Raw genomic sequence first — 17388 nt, forward strand, 5'->3', positions numbered from 1 at the left:
TAACTATGTGTTTTGATGAACCTAAAACTCAACAAGATGCACTAAATCAACATCTTAAGTTTTGTTCACCATCCTAACATCTCACTTGTATCTAATGTGTACTAAAACACATACAAGTCACCTTATGATTCTTTGTGAGATGTAAATTTGGTTTTGTCCTAAACTAAGGGATCATGCATCTCTATCTAGGCATTATGAAAATCATGATTATCCATCTAGGATATCACTTGACATGTTCCCACTTGTTGGAACACTTCCATTCATAATAAATGTCTTTTGTCCTTGATTACAAGGAAATTTATATAATGCATGATGATTAATGACATACATCAAAATAAGCAATTTTCAAGAGAAAAGCATGCTATAGCTATATGATGTATGTATGACATGACATGGTATTTTTGTGTTTTTCATAATAAAAATGAATGCAACGCATGATGTCATGACATATGATAGACAATCAAACATGACATTTTAGCATAAATAAAATATGTCTAGATAGGCTATTTAAGCATCCTTAATCCTATGCTAAACCTTAAGATTTAATCTTATATTGCTCATTTCTTGAAGAAATGCCAAAACCCAACTTGACATTTCTTTTACCCTTTTCTATTTGTGTCAATTGAGATTAAAAATTCAATCCTTAAATTTTTGTTTGACATAAATTACTCCTCTTAAGGATTAAACGTTGAGACTTAAGATTTAGATTTGCTCTTAGTTCCTTAAGAACATACTAATATCTCAACTAGACATTTCTTATCCTTTCTCCAAGTGTGCCAACTTACCTTTGATGTGATTCCTCAAGGTTTAGCACAACTTATTTTTCCAAAGAGTAATTAATTTGATTAAGGTTTAAATTTCACCTTAACCCCTCAATAGAATACCAAATTTCCAACTTGGTATTTCTTTTTACATTTGTGTCAATTTAAATTAAAGTCCAATTCCTCAAGACTTGGCACACTTTGCTCCTCCAAAGAGTAAATATCTTACATTAGGACCTAGATTTCCCTTTAATTACCCTAAAAAAAAAATACCAAAACCCCAATTTGATATTTCTTATGTTTTCCCAATTGTGCCAATTTAATTCACCCATAATTTCTTAAGATTTGACACATGTTACTCTTTCCAAGAATGACTATTTGAATTAAGGTTTACATTTCCCTTAATTCCATAAGAAAATGCCGAGTTCCAAATTTGGCATTACTTTTGCTTCTCAAGTGTGCCAATTTAACCTAATTTCAAATCCTCACACTTGGCACATTTTTGCCCTTCAAGGCTTAATCACATTTGATTAAAGCATGAGTTTTCTCTTAATTCCTTAAGAAAGTATCAAAATTCTAACTCAATTTTTTCTTATACTTTTCTTAAGTATTCCAATTTAGATTGAGTTCAACTCTTCAAATTTTGGTACATATATCACTCTTTCAAAGAGTGCCCCTATAATCCTTTTCATTTTCAAAAGTTAACAATAACCTTGAAAATGCTCTCAAGTGTCAACTTTCCCAAGGTTTAGTTAACTACCTTTCCAAAAGGAGTTGACACTCTCTAAACCCATCTAGGGTATAGAGAATATGTTCCTAGGAACCCAAAACCTATTGGTACTCCTTGGATGCTCTAGGTACTCACTAGGGATGACTTCCCTAGATACTTTCCTAAGGACCTTTCTAGGCTTCTTAGAAGCCTTGGTCACTTCCACTAGGTCAACTCTAGGGATTGCTTCCCTTGTAACTTTCTTTGTGACTTTATTAGGCCTTTTTGGAGCCTTAGTCACCTTTACTATGTCAACTCTAGGGATGGTCTCCCTTGTGACCTTCTTTGTGACTTTGTTAGACTTCTTAGAAGTCTTAGTCATATTGGTCTTGCCAAAAGGACCTTTAGGGATTCCTTCCCTAGTATCCTTGACTTGACCTCTAATCCTAGAGTTGGTCCCATAACTATATGGAACCCTATGAAAGGAAGTTACATCTTTCTTGGCTTTAGGTTTGTATCCCAAACCTCTATAGCCATTAGATGGCTCTTGTCTAGTTCTCCCTAGAGTTTGCTCATTTTGACCCTTAAGAATATTTTTCATTCTTGCTAGGGTCCTTTCTAAATTATCAAGCCTTGACCTTAAGACTTGGTTCTCCGTCATTAAATCCATAGATTTGGATTTTTCTTGACTCCTAAGAGCATTGCCAGCCTTAGGCTTATATCTAACGTCCTTAGTATTATTGCCTAAGTTACTATCTACCTTCCTAAACTTAGGTGTGGTAGTTCTAGCATGAAGAGGAATATATTTTCCCTTAACACTATCATGCTGTCTACTTTCATGATAATTTACATTAAAATGATGAGTGTTATTTCTAACATGCATTTCATCATGATTAAAAGGAATTGCACTATTAAAGGTTACCTTGGGTTTGCTTTTCAAAGCTCCCCCTTGATTTGTGTTTCCTCCTTTGACCTTGGTTGACTTCTTCCCTTTAGGACATTGACTTCGGTAATGTCCTCTTTGATTGAATGAGAAGCACACAATGTGCTCCTTACTCTGGCATTCTGTGGAACCAACCACCTTAGGTTTCTCTTTAGCCTTAGTTGTCACTTGACCCTTCTTCTTGGCCAATTTTGGATACTTGCTCTTATAGTGTCCATGCTCCCTACATTCAAAGCAAATGATATGGTTTTTATTATTTATAATTGAAATTTCTATACCTTTGCTTGTAGGGACGATGCTCGATTCTCCATTTGATGTAACTTGAATTGTGGAGGTGGCATCATTTTCTATTTCTTCTTCTCCTCTTGAGAGTGTGGGTGCTTCCACCTCTTCAACCCTTGAGGATGTGGACTCTTCCACTTTGTCATCTCTTGAGGATGTGGAAGATCTCTCCTCTTCCACCTCTTCCTTTTCTTCCCCCTCTTCCTTTTCCTCAAAGGTTAACCTTGTGTCAACATCGGATTGGTCCTTCTCAACTTGGACCAAAGAGCCCTTCTCCTTGGGCTCCTCCACTCCTTGGAGTTGTGTAGGGTTCTCATGATGGGCAATGATCTTTTTCCAAAGATCACTTGCACTTGTATATTCACCTACACTTACAATGACATTAGAAGGTAATAAATTTAACAATATATTTGCTACCTCCTTATTGGCCTCCGCTAGCTCCTTTTGTTCCTCGGTCCAATATTGAGCTTTGAGACGTTTACCCTTCTTATCCGTTGGAGCTTCAAATGGGTCCTCCAAGACCACCCATTGGTTCCACTCCATTTGGAACCAAGTCTCCAACCTTGTCCTCCAAAAATTGAAGTCTTCTTTATCATATGGAGGTGGGATTCTAATATCCCATCCAAGTGGACCTCCCAAGTCCATCTCCTTCCTCTAGCTTCTTACTCTCTTGGTGGTTAGTCCGTAGAAGAGTGACCTCTCTCTGATACCAATTGTAGGGACCTTTGTGCCCACTAGAGGGGGGGTGAATAGCGTCTCGTCGTGCTTGCGTTGGTTTGCTTCGTCTTGACAATGATATGCAGCGGAAATAGATACAAGACTCACACAACGCTAACAACTAGGATTTACTTGGTATCCACCTCAAGATGAGGTGACTAATCCAAGGATCCACACGACACGCCTATCTCCACTATGAAAAACCTCCTTCTCGGTCGCAACCGGAGGCGGAGAAGCCTCGTACAAACTCACACACAACACAAACACAAATACAAGAAGAAAATACAAAGATACAAGCAAATACACCTTTCTTCTTGCTATTTGGTGTTGCCTCTTGAACCTTGGAGATGCTCCCCAAGTGCCTTCAAGAACTGGAATGAGTGCTGGAGAAATCGCTATGAAGATCACACAAGCTCGCAGGAAAGAAATCGCAAAGATCTACGGAGAAAACGCTCCGCAACGGCTATATACAGTGCCTCTAATCGATCCAAAATAGCTCCAATCGATTGCCACGTCAGCTCTGCACAATCCCAGCCGTCCATCACCTGCAACCTACGCAACGGTCGAATTCCCAATCGATCGACCGATCGATTGGGACCATTTGAATCGATCGGCAGATCGATTTAGACCCATTCTGTGCTCTCTGGAAATGGCTGGATCGATCGGCTGATCGATTCAGCTGTCCTCGCGACTCCTCACTCGAGAACTCCAGGTCCCAATCGATCGCCCGATCGATTAGGATGCCCTCTGTACTCGCGAGTGATGCTCCCAATCGATCGACTGATCGATTGGAGTCATTTCACACTTGTAGCACACTCCAATCGATTGACCGATCGATTGGAGCCTTATGGTGGGGCAGACGTCGCACAAACAATTGCAACCTAGGGCTTCTGATCAGGAGACACTAGAAGAGGAAAGAATAAGGATTCGACGTTGCAGACGGCGGGGCGGACGACAGGGCAGACGACGAGGCAGACGACGCAAAAGGATGTTGAGGGTTGGGGGAGGATTGGGCAGGGACGATCGTCGATGGGAATTGTTGAGGGAGAAAAGAAAAATTAGCGATATTGGAAGGTTTGGGTGGGTGAGAGTTTTATTGGAGGGATTGAGGAAAAAAAATTGGCGCGGGTTAGAAAAATTTCATGACATTCATTAAAAGTGGCATAATAATATACCTAATTATATTTTTATTTTATTAATTTTTTTATTTTTAATCAATGTCATGATATATATAAATTAACTATACTTTTAAATAAATGTCATTAAGAAAGTGTCAAGAAAATCATTTTTTCTTGTAGGGGCTATCAATTGGTCTCCTCGTTTACCTCTACAATGATGATATTTTCAACTAAGATGCTTGAGGAGAACTATATAAGCTCTCACAATGGTACGGCGGAGACCCAACTTTTTGATTTAACTCCACCAGATTCTACCTTTCTTCATCATCTTCTTTTTGCATATTACGTCAAAAAAATCCTAACTTGAGCTCTGTCTCACAGCCAGTCTAACTCTCGGAGAGAGCACACGTCAATAAGTTAGTTGATGGATAACTTGACTATCTACCGTATTTGACCGGAATAATGATAAATGTCAAAAAAAAAAAAAAATACACACACCAGTAGGGATGTAAATGAACCAAATGGTTCGTGAGCTATTCGGAGCTCGATTTGGTAAAAAGCTCATTCGAGTTCGTTCGTTTATCTTATCAAGCCGAGCTCGAGCTCGATTTCGAGCTCGACAGTTTTATCGAGCTGAGCTCGAGCTTAAGGATATTCGGCTCGTGAGCTCGCGAACATGTTCGTTTATAGGCTCGTGAGCCAAAAAAACGAGCCTTAAAACGAGCCAAAACATGAACTCTAAAACGAGCTAAAAAAAGAGCTCTAAAACGAGCCTTAAAATGAGTCAAAAAATGAGTTCTAAAACAAGCAAAAAACGAGCCCGAAAACGAGCCCGAGCTCGCTTAACGAGTTAAGTTCGTTAACTTTGATAATCGAGCTAATAACGAGCCGAGCTCGAACTGTTCGTGAGTTTGATAATTCTAAAACGAGCCAAGATCGAGCCTTGTGATAAAAGCTGGATTCGAGCTCGACCCGAGCTCAAACCTGAATATAATTTAAACGAGTCGAGTTCGAGCCTAATACTATTTGGCTCAATTCAGCTCGTTTACATTCCTACACACCAGTCACTACGTGAATGATTGGCGAACAAAAACTTTAGAAGGATTGTCGTAGCGTAAACATCTTTTTATGTAACAAAGCTACAAAGTTTACCTTTCATTATGGGATGAGATAACTTGAACATTTTACGGGACAAAAAAAAGACACCATGAAAACTAGATAATCTGCATCGGGCACGACTTGTCAGGTCAGTAAAACCTTGAAACACCAATCACCGATCTATTTCATGGAATCTACGGTCTAATATTTGCACACATCCCTAATTGTTAGCGTCACAAGTAAGAAAAACAACTTTATAATTTTGTTTTCTCGTGCTACAGCTACATGTGCATAGCTGTCGTATACATATTACTTAGCCGTATTTGGCACATGGAGCTAGCATCATCTGTTCTGCTGTGCATGCTTCATCTTCACTGTGCTGTGCAGCATCCGGAGCATGCAGCAGCCTGCTCCTCGGCTAGCAGAGCAGTGATATGTTCCTCGCCGCTGGAAATTTCGATTAGATATTTGCTACTGTATATATTCAAATCGAACCAATTTTTATTATAATTCTTGGTTCGAGTGTTTGAACTGATTATAACAAAAATCATATAACAGGCCTCGGTAGCATGCAGGGTGTGGGCACACATCAAGCTATCTTTTGAGAAGATAGATGAGCTTCCTATGGTTGAGTAGTTCAAAGTAAAACATCCCATGAGCCATTTGATTTCTCCTACTAAAAAATCTACATTTAACAGTGTTTCGTTTCTTCTATATGTATTTCTTTTTAAACTAAATTGTTCTGAGACGTATATAAAGGTTATCAATTGAAGAAACGGCGTTAGATTATACAGTTAATAAACATATATAATTTTGCAATGGAGGGAGGGCTATGGAGGTAGGCTACAGAGCACTCGGGCCGGATTTATCCGTGGGCCAACCAGGGAGGACTGGGGGCTGCCAACCTACTGAAATAAGCGGGGCTTGGATTAACCAAAAAAAAAAACAAAGCCACATTAATTTTTAGGAAAACAGCACAAGTTTCACTGAATATGTATTTTAGATACACTCTAAAGGAAATTCAAGAACATGAATCGTGATGAGTTTTGGTAAAAGTTTATTTTGTCTAAATTCAGTAGGAAAAACAACTATGTCCCTACTGTCCAATCCTGAATTCTTTTCTGCAGTGCCTTTGCCGTTCGGCTCCAATTTCATTTCATTTCACTGAACTGAACTGAGGAGCAGCTCCTCCGCCAGGGCCTGCATGTTTACAAAGGAAGATCCACCTTCTTCCCTTGCCTTCTTAGCCGCCGCCATCGTCTCCTCTGCCTTGGCCCTCACTCTCCTTCCTTCCTCGCTCTCCCCCATTAACGTCCTCACTCCCCTCTCCAACTCCTCCGCTTTCACAAAGTTGTCATTCGCCCTCTCCACCTTCAGCTGCAGCGCCACCCCCATCTCCTCCGCCATCACCACCGCGTTCGAATGCTGCTCCGCGTGCAGCGGCCACCCCAGCAGAGGGACCCCGCACTGCAGGCTCTCCAGGCACGAGTTCCACCCGCAGTGCGTCACGAATCCCCCCACTGCCCGGTGAGCTAGTATCCCCGCTTGCGGCGCCCACGACGGCCATACCATCCCCCTCGCCTTCGTCCGCTCCAGAAACCCCTCCGGCAGCACCTCCTTCAGCCTCGCATCCTCCCGATTCGGTATCCCGAACGCCTCCTCCGACTCCACCCGGAGCGCCCACAAGAACCGGGACCCACTACGCTCCAGCCCCGCCGCTATCTCCCCTACCTGCACCGCGTTGAAGCAGCCTCTGCTCCCGAAGCAGAGGAACACCACCGAGCGAGCCGGCTGCCCGTCGAGCCACACGACGCACTCGTGCTGCCTATTTTTCTCACCGTCCTCGCCCGCAATAAGCGGACCGACGGGGTACACCGGCGGGGTCCGACGGCCGGGCGCGCAGAGACCGTCTTTCAGCGCCCGCAGCGTCGCAGGCTCAAGATCCACGAAGGTGTTGATCACGATGCCTTTAAGCTCAGAGTAGCGCCGACCATGGTGGACGAAGCAAGTGTACCTCCCGCTCTTCTTCCTCAAGAAGGGCGACGGCATCGAGATCGGCGGGATGGGGCACACGCCCGGTACCCTCACCTCTTCTTCCATCTCCTCGAACTCCTGGTTGAACTTCTTCTCGAGAGTTGGGAGATAGAGCATAAGAGCGAGGAAGGCGGCATTGGAGGCGAAGTAGACATAGCAAGGGACATCCAGATCGGCCGCGACGTCGATCGCACCGGTGGCAAAGAAGTTGACGATTAAAGCTGACAAAGGGGCGTCGCCGGAGCGCAAGAGGTAATGGAACACGGATTTGATTAGGTGTTTTTGCTCCTCCATGTAAGCGGATATGAAATCCTCGGGTCCGTCGAAGTCCTTGGGCAGATCGACGGGCTGGAGATGGCAGAAGTCGATGTCGAGGCCGGAGGCGGCGACAGTTGCGATACAATCGTCAACGGGTAAGGCAGGGACAGGGGCGACGAGGACGGTGACGGAGAAGTCGTAGCGGTGGAGGAGTTTGGCCAACTCGAGCATGGACATGATGTGGCCGGCGGTGGGGATCGGGAGGAGCACCACTCTGCCTTTCGCCATTTTTTCTGTAGAGCGGAGGAGAACATTCGATTGCAAATTAGGGTTTACACACTCTAACTAAGACCGACGAGATTCAACTGATTTATTTATTTATTAAAAAAACTTTTAATTTATTCGATAAAATTTCTAATTAATCTTTTGCTAAAATTTAATTATCCTTCAATACTTCTTCTCTTCTGTATATCTGATGTAAATAAAATTATTTACACATAACAATGATAACTAACTTTCTCGACTTTTTGTGGGTCCTCTAATGATTTATCCACTCATTAATGATTTTGGAGCATTTTAAATTCATTATTGACAGTTAAAAAAAATATAATGAACGGGTAACATACATTATTGACGGTACTTAAAGTATTAATGAATTTTTGGTGACTTAAATACATTAGATTTACTTTAAACATTTATTATTTTATCTTTGATATTCTCTTAATTACTAATATAGCAACAAAGGAGGCCACCAAATATTAGGCGAAGATAGTAACTGATGTAAAAGTCAAAGTTAAGATGGTCAATAATGATCAGCGGTAGTCAATGATCCCACTAAAAATGACCAAGTGAAAAATGATGTCAACTGCCAATAGGGCATGAAGTGTCCCATCGGCCAGATGGCTTATCTGAGTAGAACACTCGTTTGGCCAGGAGCATTATGGCAAGAACATCAGATGTTCATTATAGATCGGAAGAACGTTAAGGTGGCCGGAGCGCTTGTCCGGTTGGGTGGAAACAATCTACTGAACCAAGTCACTGCGGGAAAAAATAGTAGAGGTCAACTGAGCAAAGGAGTCCCGGCCGAGCGGCTACCTCGCTCGGTCGAATAGTGTGGTCATTCTCATATCTCTTAATATCCCTTTCGGTGATAATACCGCTGACAACAGGTCATGGTCAACAGGCGAATTATACGACAGAAGCATCTACTGTCTTGTCAGGAATTTGCATGTCCTATTAATGTATGGTATCAGAAACACTTTTCTAACATCGCCTTTCATAGGATAGTTTGGAGAACGTACCCACACTTTGAGGAGCGTGCACGTTGTCCACTATAGCACTATATAAAGGGAGGGTCTATGTACCGACGAAGGTATGCATTATTAACTATTCACGCTCGTGCTTTCACTGTTACTCCCTTTCTTCTACTATTCCGGTGACTGACTTGAGCGTCAGAGGGTCAACATCAGGAACCCCTTCCCTGGCCCGATATTGACGTTTCTTATGTTGTAGAGCGAAGCGGAGTCTACACATGATCAACTAAGAAGCTACATCCCTAACTAGCATTCTTCACGATTTTCAGACAGGATCAATTACATCCAGCCACACTTAGTTTTCATAATTCTTATTTTTTTTAATCATCAATATGCAAAACTCATTAGTTAAAAACATATTAATCAAATTATTCAGCTTAATAGAATGAAATTTGATCATGTTGGAAAATCATGGAGATGACAAGTTGGAGATGTGACTACTGCATTGACTATATATAGACTCTACTCCACTCTACAACACAGAAAACGTTAATGCCGAGCCAGGGAAGGGGCTCCCGGCGTTGGCCCTCCAATGCTTAAGTCAGTCACCGGAAAGACGAAAAAAGAGCAATAGTAGACACAGGCGTAAATAGTGAATAACACGCGTACCTCTGTCGATGTATTGATCCCCTTTTATATAGTGCCCTGGTGGGCGACGTGCATACTCCTTGAGGCATGGGTACGCTGTCCAATTTGTCCTATGAAAGGATCTGTCAGGAAAATGCCTCTGACATTATACCTTAACAGGGCATGCATATCCTTGACAAGATAGTAGAAGTTTCCGTCGTACGATCCACCTATTGAACATGCCTCATGTCAGCGACACTATTTCCCAAAAGGATGTTCAGAGATATGTCAAGGATCCCACTACTCGGTCGAGCGGAGAAGCTGATCGGCTAGGGACACCTCTGCTCGGTTGGCATCGGCTGCTCTTCCTTGTTGTAACTAGGGATGTAAACGAGCCGAACCGAGCCGAACAATATTAGGCTCGAGCTCGGCTCGTTTAAGTTATATTCGGGCTCGAGCTCGGCTCGAGCTCGAATCGAGCTTTTATCACAAGGCTCGAGCTCGGCTCATTTTAGAATTATCAAGCTCACAAATAGTTCGAGCTCGGCTCGTTATTAGCTCGATTATCAAAGTTAACGAGCCTAATTCGTTAAGCGAGCTCGGGCTCGTTTTCGGACTCGTTTAGAGCTCGTTTTCGGACTCATTTAGAGCTTGTTTTTGGCTCGTTTTAGAGCTCGTTTTAGAGCTCGTTTTTTAGCTCATTTTAAAGCTCATTTTAAGGTTCGTTTTAGAGCTCGTTTTTTGGCTCGGTTTAAGGCTTATTTTTTTGCTCGCGAGCTCACGAGCCGAATATCCTTAAGCTCGAGCTCGGCTCGATAAAACTGTCAAGCTCGAAATCGAGCTCGAGCTCAGCTCGATAAGATAAACGAACGAACTCGAACAAGCTTTTTATCGAATCGAGCTCCGAATAGCTCGCGAATCGTTTGGTTCATTTACATCCCTAGCTGTAACTGGGTACAGTGGCTCGTTTTCGCCCGACCGAATTAACGCTCCGGTCGCCCTGACGCTCCTCTGCTCCATGATGAGCACCTGATGATCTTGCCTGCACAGGCATTTTGCTTGGCCCAACCCTTTACCGGTCGGGAGCTTCATGCTCGATCGGCCATTGCAGTAGAGCTATGCTTGGCCCCCTTTGGTGAGTCTATTGGTTCTTTGGCGTTGACCTCCTTAAGTTTGACCTCCACATTGGCTACTATCTCTGTCCTTTGACCCGCACTTAGTGGGCCCCCTTTATCACCACATCACAAGCCTTCGCCTCAACTCTAGTCGAAGGAGGCTGCAAGTCAGACTGACTAGACAAGTAGTGCCTCGGGTGACCTTCACCGATTGAACACTCTCTGTGCTATGGCTGCCGGTCGACTCATATCTTCTAATCGTCGTTCGACTTTAGTTTATTAGCTTGAGCCCAAGCGTTGTTCGACAATAATGAGCATCAAAGTTTTATCGCTAACTCGGAGATCTAATTCGTCGACCAGTCATTCCTTTCTGTTCTCGAGCCGTTGATCGGACCACATAATCTTGGTCGTTTTGCTTCATTCACTGACCTGAATGTGTAGCTACCGCTCAGATCATACCTCATAAGCCTGGTGGTGGATCAGCCGGTTGGCTATATCATAGTCAAATATTTGTGCCAATCGGGATCGTTGACGCCAACACTTAGCGAATTTTTCCATTTCTCTACGTTTTTCTCGGATGAGTGCCCTTTTGTAGTGGCTGACGTCATCTAAATTTCTAGAAGACTGTATAAAAATTTGATCATTATGATCAAGCACGGGACCACGACTTTTAATTAAGTCCTATTAATGCTCTCCTATAGTTAACTACCATGTGTCCTACCTTTTACCGTCGCAAGTTTGACGTCACAGGCGGATATCCACTAATGCTATGATAGGCGCCTTTTCAAATTTCACGGCCAGATTTCAATCTAGTTTTGCGCAACCCTTGATCGGACGGTTCTGGGCGATCATCCGCAAGGCTTATAAACCTTTATCTGCTTGCCGTCGTTTCACATTGCCTTGCAGTTTCGTCTTCAAGCACTCTCTACGACGCTTCTCCTCCTCATCTTCGCCGGCGACCTTTCTCAATAAGGTTTTTCTTTCTTCCTTTTGTTGAATCCGTGCGTCGCTTCTCAATTTCTTTGCTTTCGATGGACGATTCTCTGCAACCTCCTGTGCCTGTCCTCGGGCTGTGGTACACTTCCACCGCGTCCAAATTTAATGGGGGCAAGATAAACCAGATTAAATCTACCTACTATTTCCCCTCTGACTATCAGATAGTCATTCCCTCCGCCTATGACCGGCCTCATGAGCTTCCAACCGACTTCCTGCCCTTCTTTAAGGACTAATTTTGTGCTGGTTTCGATTTCCCGTTCATCTTTTCTTTTCTGTCGTTTGTAAATATTTCCACATCTCCCTACATCAACTAGTGTCGAACTCGTTTAGGTTATTGTGCGGGGTTGTCGTGTTATTTCGTCTGCGCGACATCCCTTTAGTGCCTCGAGTCTTCCATTACTTTTATTATCCTAAATTGTCTGAGCCGGGGACCTTTCTATTCCAAGCCCGAGTTGGCTCCGTCTCTTTTGATAAGATGTCTTCCTCTAATAAGCACTGGAAAGAGCACTACTTCTTCGTTCGCTTTCCCGATCGGCCCGACTTCCCGACTAGCTAGCAGATGGAAGTGATGACGCCTCCGTCACTCGAGAGATACCGAAGCCGATCGAGCTATCTTCAAGTAGCCTTCAGTTTGGCCGGTCAGAAATATCACAGCCACCGGCTGCTATTGAAGAGCGTCCTATACATGTTCAGACTGAGCCCGATTCGTACGCGGCTGCCGTCCAGCCTAGGTATGATCTTTCTTCTCCTCATCTTTGAATCTAACTGATTTTTCTTCCTTTTTGCAGCCCAAATCATGCTGAGGGCCCGTTTGGCTAGCAAGAGCAAGCTTGTAGACATAGAAATCAATACTGCGGGTGTGGCCGAGTTGGAGAGTCACGACCTACAACTGGTCAGCCACTTGGACAAACCGCTCGGCGAGACGGGAGGGACACACGCGCCGGCCAGGGAGGGTGGAGCAAGTCAGACAACGTCTAGCGAAGCCGCGGCTGCTACAGCTGACCTGCCTTCCGAACGACTTTCCATGCTGCCGATCGTGGTGTCCTCAGAATCAGCTACCTTCGGTAAGTCGCTAATATGACGCAAGAGACACCGCGGGGAAGTTTCCTCCCGCTCGGCCACTTTCGCATTGCATACCCCCGTCCACACCAGTTCACGTCCTTCCTCTGAGTAGGATGAAATGTCATCACCCGCTCTTCCCAAGCAAGGAGCCACCGCGCTCCATACTTCGCTATGATCCGACCGGATGCCTTCACATTTCGGGCTACCGTCGAGGACAATTTGTGCGTCGTTGATTGCATATATGCCACCGTATTCCTCGTTGGCAGTACAAGTATCCATCATTCGGTCGTACCCGATGCCCAAGTCCACGGGCAAAGCGATTTCTGAACCCTCTGGTTTGAGCAGCCAAAGGTAGATAATGACCATCATCCACTTGTCAACCGCTAAATGGCGTCGACCAAATGACACTGAGGCCTTTTCCCCCGATCACCAAATTCGAATCTGAGGGTTGCTAGCAGAGGTGTGGGTCGATGTTAGGGCCGGCGTGGCGATCATCTCCCTTGGGGAACTCACGAACAGCCACAGCCAGATTGCTACAAGAGTAATATTGCTTCAATATTTACTTGCTTATACCCCGCTCACCACTTACAATCTTATTGCTACTGTAGTACTGGGTCGAAAGCCTGGTCATGTGCCAAAGGCTAACATTTTTGGTACATGAAGTCTAGCAGCTTCGCGCCCCTAGTGGCGTCTTCGAAGCCTACCATGCTCAACTTGAACAACTAACCACCGAGGTGGCTCAACTAAAGGCTGATCTGTAGAAGAGCTTCGAGCTACCATAGGAGGAAAGGAGCAAGAATTCCGAACATGCTTCCCAACTAGCGAGGCTCAACAAACAGACCAGTTCCTTTGAGTCGAAGATTAATTCAGCTAACGCCGGAAAGCTCCGAGCTATTGAGGACTTGGATATTAAGAATAAAGAGACTTGGGTCTTGGCTCAGAACCTGAAGGAGGTTGAGGTAGCTCTGAGTGCCAAACGGGAGAGTCAGTCGGTAGAGTAAGCTGCGGTAAAGGTCCAGCTCACCGCCAAGGATGTTGACTTGGCCTCGATGAAGGCCGAAATCGACCCTCTAAATTTATCAAGATGCAGAGCCTGGTCGGTTTGGAGTCTTCAACCGGGATTATCTTCGCTTGGACTCCTTCAACGACCAGATCACTAACCCCGCACTCTACCTCTTCAACTTCGACATTTATAGGACCCTCGGCTAGCTGAAGGATAGCGACTATCTCCCTTCCACAATGACCAATAATATCATCAATCGGGAGAAGCTGATCGAGTCACTGCTAGATGACATGCTGGATTATCTTGAGTGATCCCCCTCTCTACTCCGCAGACCTTCTTCTGTAATCCCTCTGGATGTTATGTATAAAAACTTTCTAAGTATTAATAAATGAACGTCCGTCCAACGCTTCTTCTTCCTTTGAGATTTCACAAGTATTAATGAATGTATCGCCATTCGGTTCAAGGGGGGTTGTGCACCACTTAGTTCTTGACGAAAGTTTTCAAAGTATTAATGAATGAATGCCCGTCCAACACTTCTTCTTCCTATCAAATTTTGTAAGTATTAATGAATGCATCATCGTTCGGCTCAAGCGGGATTGTGTACCACTTCACGCTTGGCAAAAACTTTCTAAGTATAATTTCTTGCCATTCCGATTGTCAATGTAACTGATCTCTGAGACGTCTAAATGCTCATTTTAGCATAAGTCGAATGACTATATCTTAGTGATGCGTCTATGCTTTGGTCACTACTCGACCTGTTAACATTACTTTCAGGCTTTATGGAAGTTGCTTGGCTTTTTTCATCTCTGGCTTAGTTTTAGAGTCGTGGCTCAATTGTTATTCATCATAGACTCGAGTTTATAGTAGTCGCTCAGCTGTTGACGAAGATTAGGGTTTATAGTCGCCGCTCGACTATTGATGAAGATAAGAGTTTATAATCACCGCTCGATTGTTAACAAAGACTAGGGTTTATAGTCGCCGCTCGACTGTTGACGAAGATAAGGGTTTTAGCCTCTGCTCGACTCTTGACGAAGATAAGGGTTTATAGTCACTGCTCGACTGTTGACGAAAATAAGGGTTTATAGTCATCGCTCGACTGTTGACGAAGACTAGGATTTATAGTCGCCGCTCGACTGTTGACGAAGACAAGGGTTTATAGTCGTCACTCGACTGTTGACGAAGACAAGGGTTTATAGTCGCCGCTCAACTGACAAGGGTTTATAGTCGTCGCTCGACTATTGATGAAGAGTAGGATTTATAGTCGCCGCTCGACTGTTGACAAAGACTAGGATTTATAGTCGTCGCTCGACTTTTAACTTGGCCTAACGACACAAGAGTCTGAAGCACATGGGATTTTTATTCATTGTCTTCCTGTATCCACAAGACATACACTTATACAAGTACATCCGGATTTAACCACACACCTCTCACCTGGCCCTATAGGGCTGGAGATAGTTCGCGCTCTAAAGCCGCTCGAGCTTTCTCCCGTCCTCGTCCTGCAAGTAGTAGTCTCCCAAGCAGAGTTTCTGAATAACTCTATAAGGTCCTCCCCACGGGGCTTCCAGCTTGGTGACATCGTCGACCGGCTTCACCCTTTTCCACACCATGTCGCCGACCTGGAACAACCTTGAGATTACCCTCCAGTTGTAGTTCTGCTTCATATGTTGTCTGTACGCTATCAGCCGGATGGTGGCCTTATCACGTGCTTCGTCCACTAGGTCAAGCTCCATGAGTCTTCGCTCGGCATTCCTATCGTCATAGAGCTGCACTTGATCGGGCTCTAGTTCGACTTCCACTGGAACCACCGCTTCACCGCCGTACACCAGATGGAACAGTGTGACGTTGGTCGCTTCTCTTGGTGTAGTGTGATGGACCCACAATACGCTGGGGAGCTCATCGACCCAGCTGCCTCCTTTATTAAAGTCATTGTGGTGAGCCATCCAACATCCTTTATCTTCACGTATTGTATATAGGCTACGTTCCCATAAATGATGCCAATATGATCCTATCCGAAATTCGTGGAGATGGCAAGCTAGGGATGTGACTGTTGCATTGTAATGTAAACTCTGCTCCACTCTACAACACAAGAAATGTTAGTACTGAGCCAGGAAAGGGGTCCCCGGCGTTGACCCTCCGATGCTCAAGTCAATCATCAGAAAGAAGAAAAAGATGGAGCAACAATTGACACAGGCATGAATAGTGAATAACGCGCGTACCTTCGCCGGTGTATGGATCCCCTTTATATAGTGCCCTGGTGGGTGATGTGCATGCTGTTGGTGTGGGAAGCATCCAATGATCGAACCTGAGTTTTGATAATAGCAAAGGGTTTAAAGTTAAGGTTATTTGTGGTCTAACATGTTTGAATGAGTTTGCAGGAAATTCCTAAGTGTACTTAGGTAAAAGTCCTAGCTGCGGGTAGGAAAGTGGGAAACCCAAGGGGGTGGTAACCCTAGGTGGAAAGTCTTGACGGGTCGAGGGCTTGGGATAAAATCCCTAGAGTCGAGGACTCTTGGTGGAAAGTCCTGGTGTCGCGAACCGGATGGAAGACTGGATGGGTCGTGGAGCGAACGTCCAGCAAAAACTCTTGAAGCCTCGGGCGCTGAGCAAAAGTCCAATCAGTCTGGAGGACCGGTCTGACAACAGATAAACTCTCTTGAGTAGAGTAGGTGAGGACGCGTTCTCCGGTGAGAGAACAGTAAGCGTCTGTTCGACTTAGGGTTTCCGGATGGAAATTCGAAGTCAGAACCGGACAATCTGGTGATTGTCAAATATCTATCTTAATCTTATTTTATTATGCTAAACTCTATTTTGCAAATTATGTTTTGCGGACTACCACATCTTGTAGAGAGTCAAAAAACCTTAAAGCCTCGGATGAACCGTACCCGAGGCACCCTCCATGGAGCTTGGAGGTGCCTCGGGTGCAATGCTTGAAGACTCTGCGCAATAGAGCAGGAGGCGCCCTCCATGGAGCTAGAGGCGCCCTAGACACAGGGTGGAGGGCACCCTCCATGGGCTTGGAGGCGCCCTCGGGTGGATAGGCTGTGGGCAAAGCGGAGCTTATCCACGTTGCGGATCTGGTGGACTTTGAGGGTGCCCTCCTTGCTATTGGAGGCACCCTCAACGAGCTATATAAGCCTGTCTCGAGCAGTAGCAGAATAACAACTCGAAATTGCAATCTGTCTTCCGTGTGCTACTCAAAGAACGATCCGGTAAAGCTGTAACTCGACTCCGACGACCAGAAGCTTCAAGTTTACTAATTCCTTGTTTATCGGTATAAGTTTTTCATTTATACTGTACTTCAAATTGTAACTTCTGAATTAATAGTGATTGCCCGAAGTAAACGCTCAACAAGCATGGGCCTTGGAGTAGGAGTCACCACAGGTTCCGAACCAAGTAAAACTATTAGTGTTAG

General features: G+C 44.5%; 1 protein-coding gene across 1 annotated transcript; it reads right to left on the minus strand.

Moving 5' to 3' along the window:
- Positions 1 to 6584: 6584 nt before the first annotated feature.
- On the minus strand, positions 6585 to 8267 carry LOC121998571 (UDP-glycosyltransferase 88B1-like). The gene has a single exon (XM_042553543.1). The coding sequence runs from the start codon at positions 8206 to 8208 to the stop codon at positions 6790 to 6792; it is 1419 nt and encodes a 472-aa protein (XP_042409477.1). The 5' UTR covers positions 8209 to 8267; the 3' UTR covers positions 6585 to 6789.
- Between the last annotated feature and the right edge of the window lie 9121 nt (positions 8268 to 17388).

This window comes from Zingiber officinale, chromosome 6A (assembly GCF_018446385.1).
Source record: "Zingiber officinale cultivar Zhangliang chromosome 6A, Zo_v1.1, whole genome shotgun sequence".
NCBI lineage: Eukaryota > Viridiplantae > Streptophyta > Magnoliopsida > Zingiberales > Zingiberaceae > Zingiber > Zingiber officinale.

What these genes read in the sequence shown, in the direction of transcription:
- LOC121998571 (XM_042553543.1), bottom strand. Translation starts at nt 8,208, where the DNA reads ATGGCGAAAGGCAGAGTGGTGCTCCTCCCGATCCCCACCGCCGGCCAC.